Here is a 27,076-nt window from a genome sequence, read left to right on the forward strand (position 1 = left end):
ATTATGGGAAAATGTTCTTTGCACTTGGGGCTCATACACATGGGTTGCGCGAGATGACCGGCCCGCCCCATTGAATTACTGAAATGGCTGCCCCGTTCTGCCCCATGTGTCTATGCACAACCTGTCCCTTGTGCGCTCCCAAGTAGAGAACATCATCCCATTGATTATATAAAAAAATGAAAAAAGAATATATAGGGATATACTGACGCAAACACTGACGACCTAAAGCATCCCTAGTCAGGGGAACAAAAATTTCACTAATAGAGGTCTATCTAGGGATGTAAATGGATCAAATACAGATCGGATGTGATCGGATTTGGATATTCCCTAGCCGAATACGGATACCTCTAAACGGATTCGAATGCGGATCAGATTCGGATTTTCGACCATGCGTTTACCTCTCAATCCATATCTCTTAGATCATGATTATCTTTTCATCATATTCTAGAACCTGTTGAATCACAGATGCGGATTCGATTCAAATTACCATTATCCATTTACATCCCTAGGTCTATCTCCTAGACAAGTGATCAGTAAACCTATTAGTAGCTCTGTACACAAATTTGAAAGCCACCTGGAAGAAAGAGTGATTCATACCAAGATACAAAAAAGTGCTTTCGGGAGCACTCTTGAGTTTCTGAATATATTGGATCGAGTTGAATGGCTCCGAGTAAATCAAAATCCTAGGGAGCTCGGCCCAAAGCACAGATTTGCTAATACCCCTCCAGCTAGTAAAAATACAGGTTGACTACTTAAATCTCTAGCTATAATCCCGTACGCAACACTATTGGGTACGGGATATCTTCAATGCTTGGAACATCTCTATCATGATCTCTAATTCTGTTTTTAAACCAAAATCATGAAATGTTTAATAAATGGTTCGGTTATAATTTCAAAATTGAGACCATTTAATTAAACGATTTAAATTGAATTGAACTATTTCATTCTTAGATGTGTATAAATGTATCAAAATCAAATAAAAACCGTTTAACGAAATTGAACCATCTAAATAGAAACCATGAAACATTTAATAAATGGTTCAGTTATGATTTCAAAATTAAGACCGTTTAATTAAACGGTTAAACTGAAACCAGACCGTTTGACACGGTTTGACCCATTATGATTCTGTCCGATTCTGGTCAGGATCGATTCGATCCCGATTCCGTGTTTTGAAACGCTGCTTTCACTTACTAGGGCTTAAGAGCCGAGGTTCTACTTCTCGTCTTCTTCCCCAGCCGGCCACATAAAACCTCTCTCCCTCTATTTTCCCGATACTCAGTGAGGAGTAGGATCTACCGATAATCATGAACTTACTGTTCTTGTTCTGAGTTTCATTAATATCTGCTTCTCTTGATGGTAATCTAGAGTTTGGTTTCATTACCCAAAAAAAATAAAAAATCTAGAGTTTGGTTTGCAAGTTGAAACAGAGGTTGGAAGACAATGAAGCCAGTTCTAGGAACGGTTGTCTCAAACAAGATGCAGAAATCAGTGGTAGTGGCGGTTGATCGTCTTTTCCATCACAAGATATTCAATCGTTATGTCAAAAGAACCAGCAAGTTCATGGCTCATGATGAAAACAATGAATGCAACATTGGCGACCGAGTAAAATATCTCTCCCTTTCCCTTCCCAATCCCTCTGTGTGTGCAGTTGCTTGTGGTTCTCATTTAACTCTTATTACAGATTGTAACTATTTTTTTTTCGATGATGTTTATTAAGTATTTAATCGCTCTCTGGCAATCTCTTATTGTTGAAAATAAAGGCAGAAGTGGTATTTTTCTGTTTGGACTGTCAAAAGAGGCAGTCTTTATCTCAGCGATGCTATGTGTGAAAATACAATACTGAAACTATAAAAGTGTAAAATGGCCATTTGCGTCTCCAGATGCACAAGGGTTTTAAAGTCCTAATGCCCTGATCTTTGGCCTTAAAGAGTTCTTCTACTCAAGGTGACTAAACTTACATAACCCTGCAGGTTATGGGCCCTGGATATAAACCTGTTGAGGTTATATGATTGAAATACTACTTGAGGAAGCAAGTTCTTATAGGGAAAGTGATTAAAAAACTTTGTTGAAGAGAGATCCTAGTGGAATGTAACGATAGAAATGAGATGGGATTAGTCATTAGTATTGAAGTAGGGGAAGAATGGGGTCAATAGGGAAAACTCAAGGAAAGCTAACCTACATAAATTCAAACCGATTGAAACTTCATAAATAGATTTATTGGCCTAGTTACATCATATGATTAGTTAGGTGGTATTCCTCTGACCTCTTTAGTGCCTGGTTGGTATGTGTAGGTTTTCTAAGAGAAACTAATTAGCCAGTAGTAAATCTCTGAGAAATTCAATAAAACTTATAAATTATAGTCATATCTATAATGAAGAACAGTATCATATTGGAATTGATAGGTTGCTTGGAATAAATTAAGAAGTCAATCAATAACTCGAGAAGCAATAGGTGGAAAATCAAGAATTTCATGAAAATTGATTAAACTGATTCAAAACTGAAAGAAATCTAGCCAGCTTTTATAGATTTTGCAAAGCTTCTCTCTCTGAGACTGAAGGAGGCATTGGATCTCATCTTTCTTGAAACCTGAATGCATTTGTGATAATGGGTCGAATATGGATGGTGTAGTGTTGGTGAATGAACATATCAACTGTTGGCTTAGTTGTGGAAGAATGGGTCTTTTGCAAGCTTGACTTGGAAAAAGCATAGGATATTGTAGAGAGAAAATTTATTAATCACTTGCTTTAAGGTTTAGATTTGGATTACAGTTTGAAGTAAGTACCCTTCCTCGTTTCCTATAAGAACCATGTGAACATAGAGTGAGCAGAAGGGAAGATGTTCCTTATACGGAGTCGCACACTTACTTGAGCAGTGTGGGAGACTAGGGAAGAGAGGGGGTTATGCAGATAAATCAAAGAAGTGCGCTTATTTTAGTGGAAATAAGCCTTGGGTTGGGTTCTATACGTGTGGTGCCTTTAGTCCAATGGGTTCATTGTAAATTTGTAATTGGCCACTTTGACAGGCCTACAACATGTGTAGGATTTTGGAATATGGGATTTACTAGTTAGTTAAGTTGGAATCACAGTTCTAGTGTCTTAGTATGAATTGTATTTGGAGTCTTATAATTATTAGGAATTTGAGTCCATATTTCATTTTCTGTTTTTTAGAGTCCTAGGGTAAGTAGGAGTGTCAAATACTAGTCTATTATGGCTATTCTAATTAGTAGTTTGAATTCCAAATCAGTTTCGGAGTGTTAGAGAACCACTTTATGAATTCTATTTATAGATATAGTGGCCTTACATTCGAACTTATGAGTTATATCGTTGTAGTTTTCTGCAATTTTTGTAGATTCAATTCTTTTTTTTCTGAGTGGATTCTTAGGTTCAACGTGGTAGATTCCAAGGGTGGTTTTTGGTCAATTCCAAAACCACAACCGGTGGATTACTGCTCTTCTATCTTATTTTATTCAACAACAGGTCAGTAATTTTCTGGTTTTCAGTCACTTGCGGCACCATGTTTTCACTCAATTTTCTGAGTGTGTTCTTCAAATATCTCTCTAACAACTGTTTTGATTTTATTCATATCTGAAATACAAGTTCATGATAATCGGTTCTCTGAACTCTGGTTCTGTGTCTTAAGATTTCTGGTCGATAATTGCTGTTCTAGTTCTCCTACTTGTTTTCCTACTGGCACTTGGACTTCACTGAAACTCCATGTTTTTTTGTCAGAATTTATTCAAATGCCGTGAGTCTGTTCTTCTACTAGAGTAGACCACTCAACCTGAATTTTGAGCCATTCTGAGTATTCTGTTCTGAGATACAAACTATCTCACTCTGGTGTTCTGTTGCTACTTAAATTCTGGTTATCTTCTATTAGAGATGACTACCTGAAATCTGCTCTGTTTTGCTTTAACACCTATATTCTAGTTCCTGTACTGTTATTTAGTAATCCTTGTGTTCCATTGGATCTCTGTGATATTTTGCCAACCTAGTTTACTGATAAAGGACACTCCACCAGGTTATTTGTCTAATCTTAATTCTCCATATCTCCCTTCTGAATTCTGAGTCATCTTTCTCTCTACTTCTGTCCTATTCTGTAATTTGGTGACCCTGTTCTGCTAGACACAAAGGTGTCAAATTCCAGACCGAACCAGTCAGACTGACTGAAACCGACTGGGAAAATTGAAAAATCAAAACGAACTCTTTAACGGTTCGGCTTCAGTGGGTCTTTTAGAAACCGGTAGAAACCAAAACCAACTGAGCCAGTCTAATTCAATACCGGACCGATAAGAACCTGTTAAGGAAAACTGATGGAAAACCGGACCGAAGCCAATGTTCACCTTAACGGTTTGTCTTTGTTTTGGCCCAGTACATGCCTAAAACTAATTTAGACTGACTGAAACCAGACCGAACTGGCTGATTATGATGCAATCGGGGTTGAAAAACCCTGGGGATCCTTATGTGCGCACCCTGGTGTGCAATAGCCAAAAGTTGAAAATAATGGCAATTCTGTAAATATGTCAAAGTTTACAAGGGGAATGGCAGAGCCGCAAATAAGCAGAATCTTAAAGGGCAACTTGGTATTGATAGTTAAATAGGGAATGGATAAGGAGGGAATTACGAATTAAAGAGTGAGGTTTGACTAGGCAATAACCAAAAAATAAGGATGGAACAGAATTTAAGAAGGGAGGTGTACTGGGAAAGAGGAGGATTATGATGACATATAAAACATTGTCACTGGGTCATCTCCTACCTTTGAACGAAACCAGCAGTAGAACCACTTCATTTGAACTGAGAAAACTCACTGGTTTGGCCTTGGAATGGTCTGAAATTTCTGAATGAGGTTGGTAGGTCAATAGCCTGTTGATTCCAACTGAAGTCTTCCTCAGAATTCAACAAACAACCAGATGCTTAGTTCTGAAATCAAGAGTTGGCGGTAGAAGCAAAACCAGCAACAAGAGATGGTTCGATTCTCCCAATCATCAAATCCTTTCTGTCTCAAACTGCGTAGGTTGAGTCGCCCATGGATGGGTATCCTACAATGAGAATCTTAGGATGAATAGGCAAGGCTTAAGAGAGATCGATACCAATCTTTAAGGGCTGTAATACTGTTGGAACAGGTAATGGTTGTAGTAATAGGAAACTAAAAGAAGAGGAGGGATAAGAGAGGGTAATAATTGGAAGGAAAGAAAAGAAGAATGAATAAGGAAGAAGGAAAAAGAAGGAGATTCAGGAGAAGAAGAACCAGAAGACTCACCAGGTATGGAAGAAGGAAGGAGGAAGATGAGAGATAAGAACACGATGGCCAGCACGCCCATGCTATACCACAGCAAACTCAAAATAGAAACTTAAAATAGGGAAGTATCTCCAACGTAATTTACCTTAAAAAGCATAATAAAATAAAATATTACTTAATATCTTCCCAAATAAAATAAGCCTCCCTAATATCTTACTGAACTAACAACCCTATTTGGAATTGGTTCCTTGTGGTTTAGGATTCCCAATGGTACCAATCCAGCCAATTATCAGCATCAGATTCACACCCCTAGCTAGACAGTTTTAGAAGAATCTCTAATAGAATTGTACTTGCATTAGTGAGGGGAGGTAAGTACAACATTACATAGCCATGATTTCTATATGTACTGCTATATTCAAACCATCCTATCCCCGCCCCTTTCAGAAGTTAAGAGTGGGATTTTTTTTCTTCAAATCTTAGGGTTAAAATACTAATTGGGATCAATTTTTAAGTATCTCTTAACATTGACTTATGTAGAAAGTTCATGTCCCTGCAATCAAGCATTAATAGAGAATGCACCTCAAGTGAGGCATGTGCCTCACAAATACATTATTCCTCCTAAGGTGCATACCTACTCGATTAGTAATTTTTTTATATGTTGGGCCTTTCTGTAACACCCTTCTCCAAAGCTTATGCCCTGAATGTTTTTTGCAACATTGTCATTCCTCTAGGGAGACTTGGTGGTAGGATGATGAGGTTCAAGCACCCATTAAGGCTAAGAAAACCAGTTTTAAGACATGGCAAAGGATTAAGGATGTAGAGGATCTAAAAAGGTATAAAGTTGCCATAAATGAAGCTAAGAAGATTGTAGGAAAAGCAAGGGCAAAGTAATATGAAGATCTTTATAACAATCTGAGCACAAAAGAAGGGGAAAAAACTATATATAAGATGGCTAAAATGATGGAAAGGAAGAGTAGAGATTTCGACCATGTCAGATGTATTAAAAGTGAAGATAGTAAAATACTAATAATGGATGAGGACATTAGGGAGAGATGAAATATTATTTTTATAGCTTACTAGATGAAAACCATAGGAGAAGTGGTGAGGAAAGACATGCTTTGCTTAGGCCTTGTTCCTAGTATGACCTCAAGTAGAGCTGATTGGAGATCAAAGATACATGTGGTCGACCTCTTTTAGCTGGACTTTGATAATGTGATACTGCCCCCTGTTTTACACTCCATTTTGAGACCTGGAGCAGAATGTCGGTTTGTTAAGAAGCGGTTCGTAGTTATGGTAGAATGGTAGATTCTTTAGAGTTTGTGTCGACGTTTTATGCCCCACCCCTTTATTTCTTTATTATCTTGCTTCTGTCTCTTCTAGGATCAATGTAGCCAACCCCATTAAGTTGCAATAAGGCTATGATGTTGTTGTTACTAAATGAAAACATTGTGAGTAGTAGTATCCCAGAAGGCTGCATTACCATTTACCCATCATGTCACCACATGTCGTAGATATATACGAAAAATTAAGGTGCTTGAAATAAAAGAAGCTTTGAGGAGAATGAAAGTAGGCATGGCATAAGGCCCAGATGAGGTCCCAATAGCAGTGTGGAAGAGCTTCGGAATCTGTGGTTTATCTTGGCTAACTATGTTGTTTAATAAGATTATGAGCACAAGGAAAATGCCAGATGAATGGAGGAGAAGCATTGTGGTTCCGATTTATAAAAATAAATGTGATTATCAGAGTTGCAATAACTATAGAGGCATAAAATTAATGAATCATACTATGGAATTATGGGAGAGTCATTGAAACTCGCTTGAAACAAGAAACTACTATTATGGAGAACCAATTTGGTTTTATGCCAAGAAGATCCACGACAGAAGCTATTTATTTGGGAGAATCATGGAAAGATTTAGAGATTGCAATAAGAATCTCCATATGTTCTTTACTGGACTAAAAAAGCTTATGCAGAATCCCTGGAGAGTTTAATCTAGCAAGTACTAGAGAAGAGAGGTGTTTCAAGTAAATATGTGGACATAGTTAATGATATGTATAATGGTTTGGTGACTGGTGTAAGAACTGTGGGAGATTTAGGTAGTGAATTCCCCATTATACTTGGGTTACATCAAGGATCAGCTTTAAGCTCTTATTTGTTTGCACTTATTATGGACAATTTAACTAAAGTCATTCAAGATCAAGTTCCTTGGTGTATGCTTTTTGTTGATGATAATGTTTTGGTGGATGAGATAAAAGTAGGGATTAATGCCAAGTTGGAGTTATGAAGATCAACCTTGGAGTGAAAAGGTTTTAAGTAGAACGAAAACGGAGTATATGGTGTGTAACTTTAGTTACACTAGGATGGATAATGAGGTGGTGAAAATTGATGAGAGGGAGATTCTCCAAAGTGATTACTTTAGGTAGGTATCTCGGCTCAATCATAAATAAAGCTGGCATAGAGGATGATGTTTCACAAAGAATTAAAATAATATGGATGAAGTGGAGAGGTGCGTCCGGAGTGTTGTGTGATCGTCGTATTCCTTAAAAGAAAATTTTATAGGACAATCATATGACTGGCTATGATGTATGGTGTGGAATGTTGGGCAGTTATGAAGCATCATAAAGATAAATTCAGTGTAGCTGAGATGAGGATGTTGGGATGGATGTGTGGCAAAACTAGGAAGGATAAAGTAAGGAATAATCAAATTAGAGCTGATTTGGGGGATTGGTGGAGGTGATCCTTTGTTTTCATTTTTGTGCATTTTGGTGGTCACGGCTTTGAGTGAGATGATGGGGAAGGCAGTGGCAGTGGGAGTGGGGAAGACTTTGTTGTCTTCAATGAGGAGTAACTAGACTTCTCCCTAGGGTTTTTCGGTGCTGTTAGCAAACTGGGAGTCCCCATTTAGGGATCCTAGAAGGAAAGGTATATGGAAACCAGTACCAGCAGCATTTTGGTGGTACATCTGGGGAAAGTTGGCATTTACAGCTTGCCAATTACCAAAACCAAAAGCTTACTAGTCTTCTCAAGAGAAGGTGTAGCTGAAGATGATCCTGCATCAAGATCCTTGTGTTTCATCATTAGTTGGACTCTGAGAATATCTGAGAAAAAGATAGCTTCATTGGCTAAAATCCATAAAGTATCCGAATTAATTCTTTCAAGGGCTTCATTTAGGATGACATTAAATGTGTATCTCGTGAGCCAAATGCTGTGCTTGTTGATTGAGCTCTGTGCTTGAGTAGGGTTGTTTATTTTTAGTGTGGGATAATTATTTTATTGTTATCTTTTTATTTCTGCTACGCTTACATCGAGGGTCAGGTTTTATTTCATCCCTCTAAGTCCTTGCTGATTTTTGGTAATGGAGTTTCTTATCTCATATAGCCACCTTTTGGAATTGTTGTAATATTGGGTGTAATATGGGTATGAGGGTAAATCTGTCGATAGAGGCATTTTTGTACTTGTACCTGTATTTCACTTATTATAAATAGAATAGGGCTGTCACTCCAGCAGTCTAATCATTTCTCTCAATCATCATGGTATCAGAGCTGAGATCCATCTCGGGATCCCAGCCCTAGTAGCCACCACTTTCCTCTCCTCTTTTTCCCTCAGCTTCCACCTTCCGCCTCCTTTCTTCTCTTCTCAACACCTCTCTTCTTCTCACCTTCAGGGGGGTCTATCCTAGGCCATCGAGGGTCATCACCTCCCCTATTGGGTTCTCAGATCTCAATCGAATAAATGATCTGAGAGCCCACTTATATTCCAATCAATTTTTTTTTTCAGTGTTTCTGATGAGATCCTCTTTTTCAGGGTTTTGAGTTGAGATCGCCTTTTTCAGGTTTTTGAACCCTTTATTGACCTTTTGTTGGTCCTTTGTGATAATCATCGATCCCTCCCCCACCTTATCTCTCCTTCGATTGTTATGAGATCTTTGTATGTATTAGAGTGGTAACCATGTCGGCTGATTCTACTGCATCAACTGGAACTGAAGGGTCGAGTCGTGGGACTCGTAATGATTTCCCTTCATTTTCTGTTAGCTCTGTTCGATTAGATGGGAGCAATTATCTGATGTGGGATAGTTCTCTGTTTGGTGAAGATGTGCCTCCAACCGTTCCTATTCTTGCCTCAGACTCTACTACTGCTTCAGTTCTTTCAGTCTAGGGGGAGTCTTCTCCTGCTCGCATTCAATCGCCCTTGAAAGTTTATGTCCGTCGTCATCGTGAGCAGCAAATAGACACCTCCTCGGCACCTGTGATACCTGTACTACCACCTAGCCAGCCGTCATCTCCTGATCCAAGTCCTAACTCTTGGCCAGGTAATACTTACTCTGATTCTCCTATTATTTCTGACCCATCTCTTGACTTACCCATTGCTATTCGAAAGGGAACGAGATCTTGTACCCAACACCGTATTGCTAAGGTGGTTTTGTACAACTCTCTTTCTCCTTCATATCATACCTTTGTGTCTTCCTTGTCTTCTATATCCATTCTCCAGAATTGGTAGGAGGCTATCACAGAACCGCAGTGGAAGGCAACCATGGTTGAAGAAATGCAAGCCCTTGAAAAGAATGGTACTTGGGATCTGGTCTCTCTTCCACCACTGAACGACAGTGAGTAGCAAATTGGTTTTCACTGTAAAGCAAAATATGGATGGGACAGTGGACCGGTACCATAAGTCTAGCTAAATCCTCTTGCAACCAATTTGGCCTTGTACCGGTTACCGGTCTACAGTCTCATCCATATTTTGCTTTACAGTGAAAATCCATTTGCTACTCACTGTCTTTTTTCTGTGGTGGAAGAGAGACCAGATCCCAAGTACCATTCTTTTTCAGGGCTTGCATTTCTTCAACCATGGCTGCCTTCCACTACGGTTTTGTGATAGCTTCCTGCCGATTCTGGGGAATGGAAATAGAAGACAAGGAAGACACAAAGGTATGATATGAAGGAGAAAGAGAGTTGTATGGAACCACATTAGCAATACGGTGATGTTTGCACCAGTTGCAAAAATGAAAACCATTCGTGTGATTCTTTCTTGTGCTGTGAATCTAGGATGGGATTTGCAACACCTTGACGTCAAGAATGCATTTCTTCATGGTGAACTGGAAGAAGTGTACATGGAAATTCCTCCTGGTTTCTTATGTCAGAAAACCAAGGGAAAGGTTTGCAAGCTCTAGAGAGCTTTGTATGGATTGAAGCAGTCTCCTCGTGCCTGGTTTGGGAGATTTCACAAAGCTATGGTTTTTGTAGGTTACACTCAAAGCAATGCTGATTACACCCTGTTCATTAAGCGGACTGATTCCAAGATTGTTATTCTCGTTGTGTACATTGATGACATTGTTGTCACTTGGAGTGACCGAGGAAATTTCTCGCCTAAATACGTATCTTGGTCAAGAGTTTGAGATCAAGGACCTAGGCAAGCTGCGTTACTTTCTTGGTATTGAGGTTGCCCACTCTACCAAGGGTATCTTTCTATCTCAATTGAAATATACCATTGACCTTCTATTTGAGCCAGGGATGTTGGGTTGTAAACCTTTAGATACTCCTCTTGAAGCGAATGTTCATCTCACTAGTAAGACTGGTGATCCAGTGGATAAGGGATAGTATCGGAGATTGGTTGGAAAGTTGATTTATCTATCCTACATTCGTCCTGATATTGCCTTTGATGTTAGTCTGGTAAGCCAATATATGCGTGATCCTTACTCCTCGCACTTGAAGCTATGTTCCGGATCTTGGGCAACTTGAAGTTTGCACCAGGAAAGGGAATCCTCCTCTCTTCTCATGGCCATTTACTAGTTGAGGCCTTCACCAATGCTGATTGGGCCAGCTCTCTAGATGATCGGCAATCTACCATCGGTTATGGCACTTTTGTGGGAGGCAACCTGGTTATTTGGAGGAGTAAGAAGCAGGCAATTGTTGCTCAGTCCAGTGCTGAAGCTGAATTTTGTGCCATGTCTCATGGCATCCGTGAGTTGATGTGGCTTCAAGGTTTCTTGAAAGACCTGGACCTTCACGTTTCCCTTCCTTTGATGTTTTATTGTGACAACAAGTCCGCGATTAGTATTGCTCACAGTCCAGTCCAAGCACGATCGCACCAAGTGCGTGGAGATGATCGCCATTTCATCGAAGAAAAGTTAGATCTAGAGCTGATTTCTATTCCCTTTGTAAAATCTGGAGATTAGTTAGCTGATGTTTTTACAAAGGGGTTAAGTAGTAAGTTGTTCCATCCTACTGTATGTCAGTTGGGCATGTATGACATCTATGCACCAATTTGAGGGGGAGTGTTGTAATATTGAGTGTAATATGAGTATAAGGGTAAATCTGTCCATGGGGGCACTATTGTACTTGTACTTGTATGTCACTTATTATGAATAGAATAGGGCTGTCACTCTGGCAGTCTAATCATTCCTTTCAATCATCGTGACTCAATGGGAGGTCACAGGATGCCAGACATTTTAAAGATAGATGTAGAGTCTTAGATGTGATTGGCCGGATTCATGTGGAGTATCAGGGTCCATCAGGGATAGATGGGGTGTTCAAAGATAGTGGTGGTGTGGTGCTTGAGGCATTTCTGGGTCCAATGGATGATGGTTACTTCACAAAGGCTGAATTGGTTCTTACCATCTGGTTTCCAAGCAGTTCTCCCTAGGGTTCTGATTTTTCTGAAACAACGGGTTAATTGCTGCAGCAGAAGGTTGGCCATGGAGATCCTTTTTTTTGTCCTTTCTTTGACAGACTTTCTCTTCCATGAACACCTTGTTCCAATGTGAGACTGCGAATGAACTTGCCAGTCAGGAAGTGGCAGAGTTATTTGTTGTGGTTCATCTATTCCTCTCTAGTCATATATTTTATGTTATTTTTTCATTGGCCCCTTCCTGAATTGTCATGAATATATTTTTTCTCTTAAGTTCAGTTACTCGTTAAACAAAGATACTTTGATCAAATTTTCTGAGAATCTAAGGAAATGAATCAAATCATCAGTATGGTTTTGTGACATGTTAGACCCATTCACTCTCAATGGTTGTAGTTGGATTACAATTCAACCACTTGAACTCTGAATCAGTTAGTTCTTGTATCTTTTGATTTGATTAGGGACACCGTTTCCTTGCTTCCACCTTGAGTTTCTTGTTCAGGTGGTAATGTACGAGCTAGGTGACAGATGTTCTTACCCCTACAGTAGGATCTCAGGTGCTGTTAACAGTAGGATTAAACTCAAACCCAGCAGCAGAAAACAGGGAATACTATGACAGCAGGTCAGTATTAAAATCTGAACACACACCCCTCTTCTCAGGTCTGACACAATGTTGATAGATATCCAACCACCGGACAGTTGTAGAAAGAAACCCACTGTTGACTGAAACAGAAAAAGGTTCAAAACTCATTAACACACCAGGTTCCCAAATTAGAAAGTAGCTGACTTGGATGGCCAGATCCTTCCAGTCAATGGTTGGCAAACTTTGGAAAATGATCTCTTCAAAATCTCAGCCAAAGTTAACCCAGAAGTTCCAGAATAGAAGGTAAAGAATCAGAATTAGTAACTGTATACTCCAGGGAGATTCAGCCACTGTAAGACCAAGAAGATACAATCAAAGGTTGTCTATGACAACGGGAATATTATATCAAAACCTGGACTCAAGTGACTGGCTGAATGAGAAGAAAACCACCCAGAATGCTGCTGTCCAGGAAACCAGATTGGAAGGTGCCGCAAGGAGTATTCTTGCTTTTGAGCTTCAGTGCATCATAAGGGTTGATGGAGCATGCAACAGTACATTAAACATTCTCACAGTAGATCTCGTCTCGGGACTCTCAATAAACCTCAGTTGCGATGGAAATAAGATAGAAACAAAAGAGAAGATGGTAGAAAGAGAAGGGAATAAGAGGGATATGTAGGTATCTGACATACTATAGAGAAGGTATCTCACCTATCTCCACAAGGGCATCTCACCCCAAGGTGTCTCACCTCACTCTAGTGCCTCTCACAGCCATGGTTACAAAACCAAGTCTTTTTTTCAATCTTCAAATTGTGGCCTTTGTCCAGCCTTTTCTCTTTACTAAATAACAAAGCAACCATTACAAGATTGGAAAGTTCAAAAATAGGAACTACTCCTATTCTAAGATCTCTCTTCTAGAAGCATTGCAAATTAGAAACTAAGACACCGTTTGACAACGTTACTAGTGTTTCTATGCCGTTTCTGACCCAAAACGTATTTTGGTGTTACTGTTACCAGGTATTTGATAAACTTGTTCCAGAAACGTATCCAGGACACTATTAATACTGAAAGGTGTTTGATAAAACCTGTTTCTACAACAATTTTGTATTGATTAATATAAATTACAAAATTGCCATTTTTACTATAATACATATAAAGTCATGGATGGTAGGACATTAAAATTATTTTTAATTAAAAAATTTTTTAAAAAATATTGAAAAGCCATATAAAGAGAATTATGTGTAACCATTAATACTGTAATCCATATAAAATCAATAACATTAAGACATTAGTTATTACAAACCCATATAAAGTGTATATTGAAATAAAAGGTACACAATCATCTCAAGAATAGTTTCTCCTAATTTTTTGTTCATGTTCATATTCTTAAGGTCTTCAAGGATATCATTATATATTTTTTACTTTTCCTTTGAAGCTTGAATTGCTCCTATTAAAATCTTTTTTTTTTTCTTCCTCTTCTTGCATAGCTTTCTGCAAATATTCCATAACTGTACAGATGTAGGAGATGAGGAATAGGTGACTGAAGTTGAAGTGCCCGCCCAATCACTTGACATTGGGTTAGGCTGTTTATAACCGCACATGATTTCTTCATCTATCCATTTGAAAAACCTACAACCCGGGTCTTCAATCTGTATTAAAAATAAAAATATTCTTATTAACATTCACATAATCTTAAAGGACTGTAATCCATGTAAACTTATGTGAATATTAGGCATACCCCTGTTGATTTTGGGCGACACCAGAATCTTTAGCCGGGGTTTGTTACGGTTTTTGATGTTCGTACCTTACATTGTCCTTCTCTACATTGACATAATCTTAAATCCTTCACCCACATGAAAAATTCTTTATGTTGTAGACATTTTTTCAAATTTGTACCTTTATTGGGACCTTTCTTTGTTATATCTGTACTACAAATGGAGTTGCAAACTTCACATTTAGCATGTGTAAGCGTATATTGACTAGAAGCCATCTGGTAAAAAAAAAAGATAGTATGATAATGGATATGATATGAAAGATATTTAAACATGACACAAAGATATAAATTATGTTAAGTACATAACCATTAATCCATTAATACCATCAATATCCATAAGTTTAAAAGATGACCAAATAAAGTACATAACCATAAATCCATCACCACCATCAATCTCCATAAGTATCAACATAACATTGTTAAGTATATAACCATGTAGTCCAACCATTATAAAGTCCTCCTAAGTAGGAATCTGAGGTATCCTCATATCGATGGCCAATTGGTTTGCAATTTGGAGGCGTCTTCCTGTCATTTGTCTTGTACTTTCCTTCTAAGTTGTAGTTTCATTAGCTTGTTCAAAGGATTGGGGGGTGGGATTAAGGTCATCTACTATGTGTCTTTCATAACCATACTCCTCAAACAATTCATCCGCTCTTTGTTGGTCTTTGATATAGTTATGCAAACCACAACAAGCCAACATAATTGACGCTTGGTCATTAATATCATACGCCTTCATTGACCTTAAGATTTGGAACCTATTTTTTAGAACTCCAAATGTCCTTTCAATAACATTCCTTAGAGAGGAATGCCTGTGGTTGAACAACTCTTGAGCCGTTCTTAGTCTCCTGCTCGTCACATTAAAGTCCGGTAAGTGATACATTTCTCCTCTAAACGGTGTTAAGTATCCAAGTTGGTTTGCATAACCTGAGTCCACAACATAATACTTACCTAGAAGTATTATGAATTATATATATTAATATTAATTATAATAATCAAAATCTGACAGAATAGAGCGTTTTCAAATTTTATAATTTACCTGGAGGTGGATGAGGGAAACCTAAAGACGGATCTGCTCTTGCAGTTTCAAAGACTCTAGCATCATGTGCACTACCTTCGTAGCCCGCGTACACAAACGTGAAACGCATATCGAATGAACAAGCACACATGACATTCTGTGTGGTTATTCCCTTTCGGTTTCGATATCGGGCTTGCTCTCCTGCTTTGACTATTGTACTGATATGGGAGCCATCAATAACACCAATGCAATCCTAAAAGGAACAGTAGGTACATCTTATATTTTTAGGAAAAAGGATTGCAGTAATGAATTAACATACTAAAAATGCATAGTCAAAGTTGAGATTACCTCAAAATAAGGGTTGTATTTTATCTCGTCTGATATTACCTCATAGGAAGGTGGTTGAGTGATTTCCCCTGCTAAATTGACCATAACTTGCAACACAAGCTGAAAGACAGCGCTAGGGTGGAGCTGTAGGTCTTTGTGGGGTAACTCCTCTTTCCTTATTTGCACTTGTGTCCAAATAGATCTCACATAACTCATGCCACTATGGAAGCACAGAAAGAGCAGACAAATGGCACAGAAAAAGCAGGAGTGGCAATTGAATTTCGGCGGTCAACACAGACAATTAGTGTTGTCTTTCAGCTTGTGTTGCAAGCTATGGTCAATTTAGCGGGGGAAATCATTCAACCACCTTCCTATGAGGTAATACTAGACGAGATAAAATACAACCCTTATTTTGAGGTAATCTCAACTTTGACTATGCATTTTTAGTATGTTAATTCATCACTGCAGTCCTTTTTTCTAAAAATATAAGATGTACCTGCTGTTCCTTTTAGGATTGCATCGGTGCTATTGATGACTCCCATATCAGTGCAATAGTCAAAGCAGGAGAGCAAGTCCGATATCAAAATCGAAAGGGAATAACCACACAGAATGTCATATGTGCTTGTTCATTCGATATGCGTTTCACGTTTGTGTACGCGGGCTGGGAAGGTAGTGTACATGATGCTAGAGTCTTTGAAGCTGCAAGAGCAGATCCATCTTTAGGTTTCCCTCATCCACCTCCAGGTAAATTATAAAATTTGAAAACGCTCTATTTTTGTCAGATTTTGATTATTATAATTAATATTAATATATATAAATTCATAATACTTCTAGGTAAGTATTATGTTGTGGACTTAGGTTATGCAAACTAAGTTGGGTACTTACACCATTTAGAGGAGAAAGGTATCACTTGTAGGACTTTAATGGGGCGAGCAGGAGACCAAGAACGTCTCAAGAGTTATTCAACCACATGCATTCCTCTCTAAGGAATGTTATTGAAAGGACATTTGGAGTTCTAAAAAATAGGTTTCAAATCTTAAGGTCAATGAAGCGTATGATGTTAATGATCAAGCGTCAATTGTGTTGGCTTGTTGTGGTTTGCATAACTATATTAAAGACCAACAAAGAGCGGATGAATTGTTTGAGGAGTATGGTTATGAAAGACACATAGTAGATGACCTTAATCCCACCCCCAAATCCTTTGAACAAGCTAATGCAACTACAACTCAGAGGGAAAGTGCAAGACAAATGACAGGAAGACGCTTCCAAATTGCAAACCAATTGGCCATCGATATGAGGATACCTCAGATTCCTACTTAGAAGGACTTTATAATGGTTGGACTACATGATTATATACTTAACAATGTTATTTTGATACTTATGGAGATTGATGGTGATGATGGATTCATGGTTATGTACTTTATTTGTTTAACTTTTAAACTTATGGATATTGATGAATTAATGATTATGTACTTAACATAGTTTATATCTTTGTGTCATGTTTAAATATCTTTCATATCATATCCATTATCATACTATCTTTTTATTTGACTAGATGGGTTATAGTCAGTATATGCTTACACATGCTAGATGTGAAGTTTGCAACTCCATTTGTAGTACAGATATAACAAAAGAAAGGTCCCAATAAAGGTACACATTTGAAAAAATGTCTACAACATAAAGAATTTTTTCATGTGGGTGGAGGATTTAAGATTATGTCAATGTAGAGAAGGACAATGTAAGGTACGAACATCAAAAACCGCAGCAAGCCCCGGCCAAAGATTCTGGTGTTGCCCAAAATCAACAGGGGTATGCCTAATATTCACATAAGTTTACATGGATTATATTCTTTTAAGATTATGTGAATGTTAATAAGAATGTTTTTATTTTTAATACAGATTGAAAGCCAGGGTTGTAGGTTTTTCAAATGGATAGATGAAGAAATCATGTGCGGTTATAAATAGCCTAACCCAATGTCAAGTGATTGTGTGGGCACTTCAACTTCAGTCACCTCTTTCTCATCTCCTACATCTGTACGGGTTATGGAATATTTGTAGAAAGCTATGCAAGAAGAGGGAAAAAAGGATTTTAATAGGAGCAATTCAAGCTTCAGAGGAAAAGTAAAAAATATTTAATGATATCCTTGAAGACCTTAAGAATATGAACATAAACAAAAAATTAGGAGAAACTATTCTTGAGATGATTGTGTACCTTTTATTTCAATATACACTTTATATGGGTTTGTAATAACTAATGTCCTAATGTTATTGACTTTATATGGATTACAGTATTAATGGTTAGTTGGTTACACATAATTCTCTTTATATGGCTTTTCAATATATTTTTTTTAATTTTTTTGATTAAAAATAATTTTTAATGTCCTACCATCCATGACTTTATATGTATTTTAGTAAAAATGGCAATTTTGTAATTTATATTAATCAATACAAAACTGTTACAAAGACAGGTTTTATCAAACACCTTTTAGTATTAATAGTGTTCTGGATACTTTTCTGGAACAGGTTTATCAAACACCTTTCAGGAAGCCAGTAACGTTATTCTAGTAACAGTAACACCAAAATACGTTTTTGGTCAGAAACGGCACAGAAACACTAGTAACGTTGTCAAACGGTGCCTAAGACTCCAATCTTGCTATTACGTAAAATTGAAAGTTTACTTTTTAAAACTGAAAATAAAAACACATAATATAGAATCCTAATATTCTTAATGACTAAAAAAGCATAAAATAACTACTTAATCCCGTATAGGACTTGAATCCCTAATATTTGGGCTTATAGTATTGGCCCAATACAAAAACAAACCCAAAATATAAAGCCCATGGCCCATACAACCCATTGGACACTCAAAATAACACCTCTTAGTCCATTTGTGGTCCAGTTTGATGGACTGGTTTGCTGCTGCTCCTCTTGTTCTCTTGAACTACATCAGGTGGTGGGCTAGCCAAGTATGGATTAGACAGGGGTCCATGGTTATAGATTCAATGCCACATGCTCGGTTTGATGTACTGGTTTGTAGTAGCTGTTTGGTACTTTTTTTTCTTATTCAAGTGTTCCCCATCTTGTACTCTATATTATCTCCTTATTCCATCTATGGTATGTTATTCATCCGAAAGGAAGAAAATGCTGAGTTTTGATTGTGGAAATTGCAGGTTAGGTTGGACCCTTCCAGGCCATTGAGCAAACACAAAAATTGGGTTGTTGCGGAGATTCTTAAGAAAGCACGTATCTACATTCCACCCTCAGCTGAATCTCTTCTCGCTGATTCAAGGAGCAAGTCTGCAGTAGCTGCTGCTTCATCATCTTAAGGTTTGAGGACTCAATTGTGTAGGATTAATTGATTTATCCAATTAATTATTCCGACAGTATTCTGCACGTACAAGAGGGAGTGAGAGAGAGAATTCCAAGATTGCAGTTCTTAAACAGTTTAATAAATCTTCTGTTGTTCAAGGATTTGTTTTCTTAAAAGCTGTTGGAATTGAATTTTAAAATTGTTTATCTTTCTACATGCTACTGCTTTTCTGTTTATTTAATCAGAGTATTCTAAGGGTGTCATATGAATCCTGCAGATTATAGTTGTTAGTGTCAAAATTGTCTCAGGAATGACTGAGCAAATTTATGGTGTGTTGCATTAAAATTTGAAGCAAGTCCATGATAAAATATAACTGTGCAAAATTACTGGTAAAGTTGAAATATAACCTGCATCTTGGCTGAGTTTTACGGGAAACAGTGTATGGTGTATGTCGAGACAATGAAATCCACATATTTGTATTCAGAGGAAAATTACCTCTGGAAATATGCACTATTATTTAGCATGAAGAGGCAAATGGTGTAATGAATTGATAATACTAGTTTTCTACACCAAGAGGATAATGATGTACCATGCTTCTCATCCCAAATGATGCTTTCCAATATTTTGGATGAATTATTAATACTACTAGTCTTCTACACGAAGAGGATAATGATGAATCATGCTTCTCATTCCAATTGATGTTTTCCAGTATTTTGGATGACTGGTATCAAATAGACTGGAAAAAGATTTGATGCTTTCTGGAATATGGGATAGGGTTGAAACTAAAGTAATTTCTCAAAGTATACATGGAAAGTGAACTTGATCAATGCTACTCCCATGAATATCTCATAAAGCAATCTATAACAGGGAATTATCCATCCAATTTTATTCAATATTTTTATTATTGAGAGAGAGTATGCTAAAGAATCATCATCCTTGAAAGAAGCTTCCCAAAAAGAACACAATGACAAAGAGGACCCACTGTCTCATTGTTCCCCGTTTGGCTAATGCATGGAGGAATTGTAGATTGATACTTCCATGGGAACGATACCTTTTCAGTGTGAGATAAGATGGTGAGCTCTTCATACATCTCTTTCTTATTCCATTATGTGGAAATCATTGAACTTAGAAACCCCAAATTTATATCCTTGTCAAAGATACATGATACCTAAGCTTCCCTGACTTCAATAAAATACTTTCCTGTATTAGAATAAACTGGAAGATTCTAAACCTTTTGTATCACTTGAGACAGGATTACTTCTACCTAAGCTTCCCTGACTTTAATAAAATACTTTCCTGTATTGGAATAAACTGGAAGATTTTAAACCTTTTGTATCACTTGAGACAGTATTACTTCTCTTTTTTTTGTTTGTTCAGCAGTGTTTCATACTCTTGGTTGGTCATTGCATTCTAACTTCTAAATACTAACTTTTTCAAATTAAGAATACTTGTTCAGTTCAAACCTTCTCAATAAATAATTAAATAATAAGATAAATCCCAAGAATGGCTTGATGCAAAAGTTATTTCCATGTATTTTTGGTCCACTGTGATGAAAGAATTTGGATTGCAACTGAGATTTATGTACCTTATGACAGTGTGCTTTTGTGTCAAGTCCTTCGAGAATTGCAGGTCTCAACTCTCAATTTAATGTATACAATGATCTCCATGGATTTTCTTCTGCTTTAAACCCTGGATAACTTGTACTGGAAAACCTTCATATTTTTCAAAACCAATATAATCTACATAAGCACAAATATCACTTCCCCTGTTTTTCTTAGGAGCCAATTGCTATAGAACTAGAGAAGAATTTCAGAGTGACAACTCAGCTTGCACTTAATGCTGCCCAATTGGGGAGTCTTTTTGTAATTACTTATTCATTCTTTTCGGATTGCCAACAAAAAATTAATTTAGCAGGAGAATCGGGTAACTACTTTCTATACGAGGAGATTGTGGTATATTCTTCTGACTGGTATGTAACACGTGACACTAGCATTTATTTGTGGCTCTTTGTTCACTTATCCGCATAGTTGGAGAACTGCGTTGTTGGTGGGAGGCCAAGTGACGGTATATTCATCGCCACATGCGAGATCCGGCTCTCCTCCAACTGAGGCGGGAGCTGGATCCTCCAGCACCCCCTTTAGATGATGTCATGTGGACTAATTGACATCCAACGTCCGAAATATAAGAAAGCAATTTTAACCCCAAACCCGTTAAGATTCATCAAGTCACTTCCACTCTTACCCTAACCCGAATTAGCCGATGCTTCTAACCTCCAACCTTGCGAACTCTCAACCTCACAGCAGCTCTCCCTGATCCTAGCACCTCACCACCATTACTCCTCTGTGTTTGCTGGATTCCGACGAGGCTCACCACCGCCAGAACCAGGTATTCTGACAAAATGATGGTGACTCTCTTTCTCTGTCTCTCTCTCTCTCTCTCTCTCTCTCTTTTATTTTCGTTCTAAACAGTAAACCCTAACTCGAGATTTGTTCTTGGTAAAGGGGAAGTGGAAGAAGAACGAAGGCAAAGATTGACAGTCTGCGTTCTTGGTAATCCAACGAAACTCTCTCTTTATTTCTCAAACTCTATTTCATCTTCGTTCTAAACCCATACCCTAATAAGTAATTTTGTTCATTTAGCCCACTTTGTAACCACCTATTTCTTCTTCAATTATATATCATGTGTGCAAGCCATTCTCAATTCACATCCTATCTTTATCTATTTCTTAAGGGTATTTTAAAGGTTTAATTTAACCCTCTGTTTGCTTCTGCATTCCTCATTCCACGAAACATCTTTGCTTCTCTGTATCACTTCTATAAAATGTGATGTAAATTGTGGGCGTTGTTTTCTTAACAAGACCCATGCTCCATGAATTCATAAACAAGAACCTGCCTCGAATGTTCAAAGCAGTAGCCCAGAAGTCGCATCAGATGGTTATGGTGGATTTGCCCCATGATTTTAACCTCATTGAGGAATTAGCGGGCTTGATCACTTTGATGATCATCAGTGTCATTGAGAAGCTTAACAGCAATAAATAAGCCACTGGGGAGTTCTCCTTTGAAGACCGAACCATAGCTGCCTTGACCAAGCTTGTGAGAGAAGTTGTTGGTGTATCTCTTGAGCTGTTTGTAGGAGAACCTAGTGGGCCTCCCTAGCGTGTAATTCTCCAAGAAAGTCTGTACATAAGCAGAAAGTGTGTTAGTACCTTTGAAAACTCTTCTGTGTTAGTACCTTTGAATACATAAGCTGAATTTGTGTTAGGCATAGAGAATGTTTGGCCTTTGAATACTCTCTTGATAAAGCCAGATCCCCTCCTAATAGTACCTTCATCTGTGGCATTTTGAGTAGTTCAAATATGATTATGGCTGAATGTATACTACAGTTTTCAATTGCCTTTCTGATTACTTTATTTTGTTTTATATTGTTGGTTTATTATTTAATATTCTTTAGGGCAAATTACGACACCCCCTGAAAATCGAACGATACTCAACTCACCCCCTGTTTTTTGAAAATACTCACCCGTCCCCCTGTATTAGAGCCCTATATTACAATTTAGTCTCTACTGTTAGTTTTATACGGTTGACTTATGAAGTCAGCAAGTTAAATACATCTGAATCCCTAAACTACCCTTGACCAGGGTAGAGTTACTATTTTACCGTTGAATCTAAAAACCCCAAAATAGATCCTCTTCCTCATACCACTCTCTTCCTCACATGACCTGCAACTCAATCTCCGCCAGTCCAGTCGAGCAATGAATCGGAGAAGAAGAAGAAGTCTTGGGTTGGTTGCTCGGTTGAACTAAAACTTCACCTTCTTCTTCAACCTACATCTTAAACCTACTTCTTCAACCTTCTTAAACTACCCTTGTCATGGAGCTTGGTGTTGGTATAAGCTTGCCACGCTGCTGAGAGTGGCGGGTCACAAGGTTACTACTCTTGATCTAGCTGCTTCAGGAATCAACCGAAAGCGAATGGAGGAGATCCGTTCCATCTCCGACTACTTCCAGCCATTGATGGAGGTCATGGCCTCCCTTCCACCAGACGAAAAAGTGATACTAGTGGGCCACAACATGGATGGAGTTAGCATCTTAGCTGCCATGAAGAGGTTCCCTCACAAGATCTCTGTCTCTGTTTCGCTGCTGCTCTGATGCCCAGTCTGGACTTAACTGTTCTCACTCTTAATGAAGAGGTAAAGCTACCATATATCCTCTGACGATGGCAATCATTTTGTCAAACAAGTGGTCGTAGGAACATAGATGGTAGAGATAGAGGTAGAATATGAGGATATCTCAAATCAAAGGTGGAAATTTTTCTTCTTATTTTATTTCTTTTGCCCACGTAATGGTTTAGTTTCCACCAATTTTTGATTTACTGTTTCAAATAAGAGTGGGTTCAATGGTGGATTCCCAGTATTGGTTTGATGACGGGGCCCGATAACACCCCAACTGCCGTCCTATTTGGGCCAGAGTTCTTGGCCTCCAAGCTCTATAAGCTCTGCCCTTCGGAGGTAACTATTACGACATAATAGCAATTTGGATTTGAAAATGCAAAGCTTGCTTCTGGAAAGATATTGCTAGCCAGGTCATAACTGAGTTGAAAATGCAAAGCTTTCATGGGCTTATAGCTGGATATAATAAAGAGAGAATAGGGGGAGAAGAAGGAGAGATTGCAGCTAAAAATGCCCTAGCAGAGAAGAAGAGGAGAAGAAGATGGAAGAGAGAGGATAGGACTTACCGTAGCAGAGAAAGGCTTAGAATGCCCTAGCAGAGGAGAAGAGAGAGGATTGGGTAGATATGTGATGTAGATCCAAGTCTCCATGGCATGAAGAAGCCCCCTTGATCATAGGGTTTTAATAGGAGCCTTAGTATAGTTTATTTCAGTTCTATACTTAGTTTTTTTTTAGCAGCCTTAGGGACTTAATCCTATTGGCTGAGATTGTTTTAATCTTATTGGTTCTTGGGGAATCTGTTATTTCAAGTGTTTTAAAGTTGCTTTAAGTTACTAGGGACAGTTAGGTCTTTTTATGTCTTTTAATTGTTTTAAGTTACTTAAGTATACCTCTCCACGATTTTGGAAGAGAGAATAGGGTTGTAATAGATCAAGGAATGAGACCCTTGGTCTATTATTTATAATAGAACATGGGAGGCTCCCCCACACAATTTAGATTTGAAAATTTCGTTTGCTATTGCTGCTGCCATGACTGCTGCCATGACTGTTGCTGCTTGCTCTTTGAGAGTAATCCTTGTGGGTCATATCAAGGAAGTCTTGTGAATCATATCAAGGTTGAAGGGCTGGTGGACTCCAGTGACTCCTTGCATCTTGTAGATCGGAAGGTCCTATCTTAGCTCTTCTTCAATCTGCCATTGTTGGAGATCAGTGTTATTCAAGTAAGTAGTTTATATAATTCTACAATTACTTTCCTCTTCTTAATCCTCCACTTAACCCTAATCGATTCCTATAACCCTAACCTCACTCTAAAATTAGATGCCTTTGTTATAATTTTGTTTTTCCAATTCTTCCACTTAAACTATTTGTTATATTGTTTACACTAGTTAAATATGACCAATGTGGATGATGAAGATCTTCAGAATGACATTAAGGTGGGCATGATTTTTAATACAGAGGATGAGGGGTATCTCTTTTACAACGCCTATGGAGGAAGGATGGGTTTCAGTATTAGGAAAGAATATGGACATTGGAGCAAGTCAAACAAGTCAAAATTAACTTTGAGGAGGTTCGTTTGTAGTAAATAAGAAGTGAAGAAAAACGACTTACGAGTGTCTGAAACAAAAAAATCCTTGAGAAGAAACAAGAACCAATTGTCTTGCACGGATGGGAATTAGAATAATGGATAATGGACAATATTGGTGTCTTTTTATGATTTTTTTGAAAATCATAATCACCCTCTTCACACACCTGCTATCTCGTATATGATGAGGTTACAAAAGAAAATTTTAGATGCACATGATTTTGAGATCAATTTGGCCGATGATTCTGGTCTTAGACGTAAGGCCATATTTGATTACGTGGGTAGGCAGGTAGGTTGTAGAAAATACCTTGGGCACACCAAACAAGAGCAAAAGGATTATCTCCGGACCAAACGGTAACGATACTTAGCGTACGGTAAAGTGGGGAGTTTGTTAAGGCACTTTGAGAAATATATCAAGGTAAATCCTTCTTTCGTATACTCAGTGCAGTTGGATAGCGAGGAACTTATTACAATTATATTTTGGGCTGATCCAAGGATGATTATAAACTATGCAATTTTTGGTGATGAGGTTAAATTTGACACTGCATTTGACACCAACAAAGAATACAAGCCATTTGGTGTATTGCTAGATTCAATCATCATATTGGAGTTGTAATTTTTTGGGCTGCGTTATTATATGATGAGACTGCTGATTCATTTAAGTGGTTGTTCGAGACATTCCTTGAAACACATGGTGGGCATAAAAAACCCATAACAATTTTTACTGACCAGGATGCTGCAATGACTAAGGCAATCCAAGAGGTGTTGCCTGAGACATGGCATGGATTATGTACTTGGCACATTATACAGAATGGGATCAAGCACCTAGGTCATTTGATGATGGATGGTTTAAGGTTTTTAAGTGATTTCAAAGTTTGTATGTTCCAATACAATGATGAAGTAGAATTTGAAAAGGGGGGCAAGTTGAGATCTAAATTTTCCTCCTCTTCTACAGGAGGAGTATGATTTAAATCGAAGTCTCTTTCCGCCCGATGAGTTCGGGTTGAGGTATAGCAGGAAGGGCAGTTTGATTCTTCAAAAGAAGAAGAATTTCCACATTCAGCTACCGCGATGGGTGGAATAATAGGCGGCAAACCTAGATGGGATAGGAAAAAATTTATAATAAAAACCACACCAATCTAGGTAAGAAGGGAAAGTGAAAGTACGAGCATGGTTTTCAAATTCTACTTCATCATTGTATTGGAACATACAAACCTTGAAATCACTTAAAAACTTGAACCATCCCTCTAGTGATTTCAAACTTGTACCATCCTCATCAAATGACCTAGGTCATTTGATGGGGGATGGTTTAAGGTTTTTAAGTGATTTCAAAGTTTGTATGTTCCAATACAATGATGAAGTAGAATTTGAAAAGGGAGGCAAGTTGAGATCTAAATTTTCCTCCTCTTCTACAGGAGGAGTATGATTTAAATCGAAGTCTCTTTCCGCCCGATGAGTTCGGGTTAAGGTATAGCAGGAAGGGCGGTTTGATTCTTCAAAAGAAGAAGAATTTCCACATTCAGCTACCGCGATGGGTTTCCAATAGGCGGCAAACCTAGATGGGATAGGAAAAAATTTATAATAAAAACCACACCAATTTAGGTAAGAAGGGAAAGTGAAAGTACGAGCATGGTTTTCAAATTCTACTTCAACATTGTATTGGAACATACAAACCTTGAAATCACTTAAAAACTTGAACCATCCTCATCAAATGACCTAGGTGCTTGATCCCATTCTGCATAATGTACCAAGTACACAATCCATATCATATCTCAAGCAACACCTCTTGGATTAACTTGGCCATTGCATTATCCTGGTCAATAAAAATTGTTATGGGCTTTTTATGCCTATGTGTTTCAAGGAATGTCTCGAACAACTACTTGAATGAATTAATAGTCTCATCATATAATAATGCAGCCAAAAAAATTACAACTTACCTATGATGATTGAATCCAGCAAATACACCAAATGGCCTGTATTCTTTGTTGGTGCCAAATGTAGTGTCAAACGTAACATCATCACCAAAAAATGCATGGTTTATAATAATCATTGGATTAATCCAAAATATATTTGTAATATGTTCCTCGCTATCCAACTGCACTAAGTATGCGAAAGAAGGATTTACCCTGATTTATTTCTCAAAGTACCTTAACGGACTCCCCGCTTCACCGTAAGCTAGGTCTCGTTGTCGTCTGGTCTGGAGATAATTCGTTTGGTCTTGTTTAGTGTGCCCAAGGTATTCTCTACCACCTGCCTTCCTACCCATATAATCAAATATGGCCTTTGGTTTAAGATCAGAATCATCGGCCAAATCAATCTCAAAAGCATGTGCATCTGAAATTTTCCTTTGTGACCTCATCATATACGAGGTAGCCGGTGTGTGAAGAGGGTAATTATGATTTTCAACAAAATCGTTATACTAATATTGTCCATTATCCATTATTCTAATTCCCATCCATGTAAGACAAT

The 27,076-nt window shown here is 37.9% G+C and overlaps 1 protein-coding gene across 1 annotated transcript; it reads left to right on the forward strand.

The window, feature by feature from the left end:
- The first annotated feature begins 1,400 nt into the window (after window positions 1-1,400).
- Window positions 1,401-19,118, forward strand: LOC122660392 (30S ribosomal protein S17-like). The gene is made up of 2 exons (XM_043855688.1): window positions 1,401-1,602; window positions 18,720-19,118. Exons 1-2 carry the CDS (start codon window positions 1,441-1,443, stop codon window positions 18,873-18,875), a joined length of 318 nt encoding a protein of 105 aa, XP_043711623.1. The 5' UTR covers window positions 1,401-1,440; the 3' UTR covers window positions 18,876-19,118.
- Window positions 19,119-27,076: the final 7,958 nt, after the last annotated feature.

Source organism: Telopea speciosissima, chromosome 4, assembly GCF_018873765.1.
Source record: "Telopea speciosissima isolate NSW1024214 ecotype Mountain lineage chromosome 4, Tspe_v1, whole genome shotgun sequence".
NCBI lineage: Eukaryota > Viridiplantae > Streptophyta > Magnoliopsida > Proteales > Proteaceae > Telopea > Telopea speciosissima.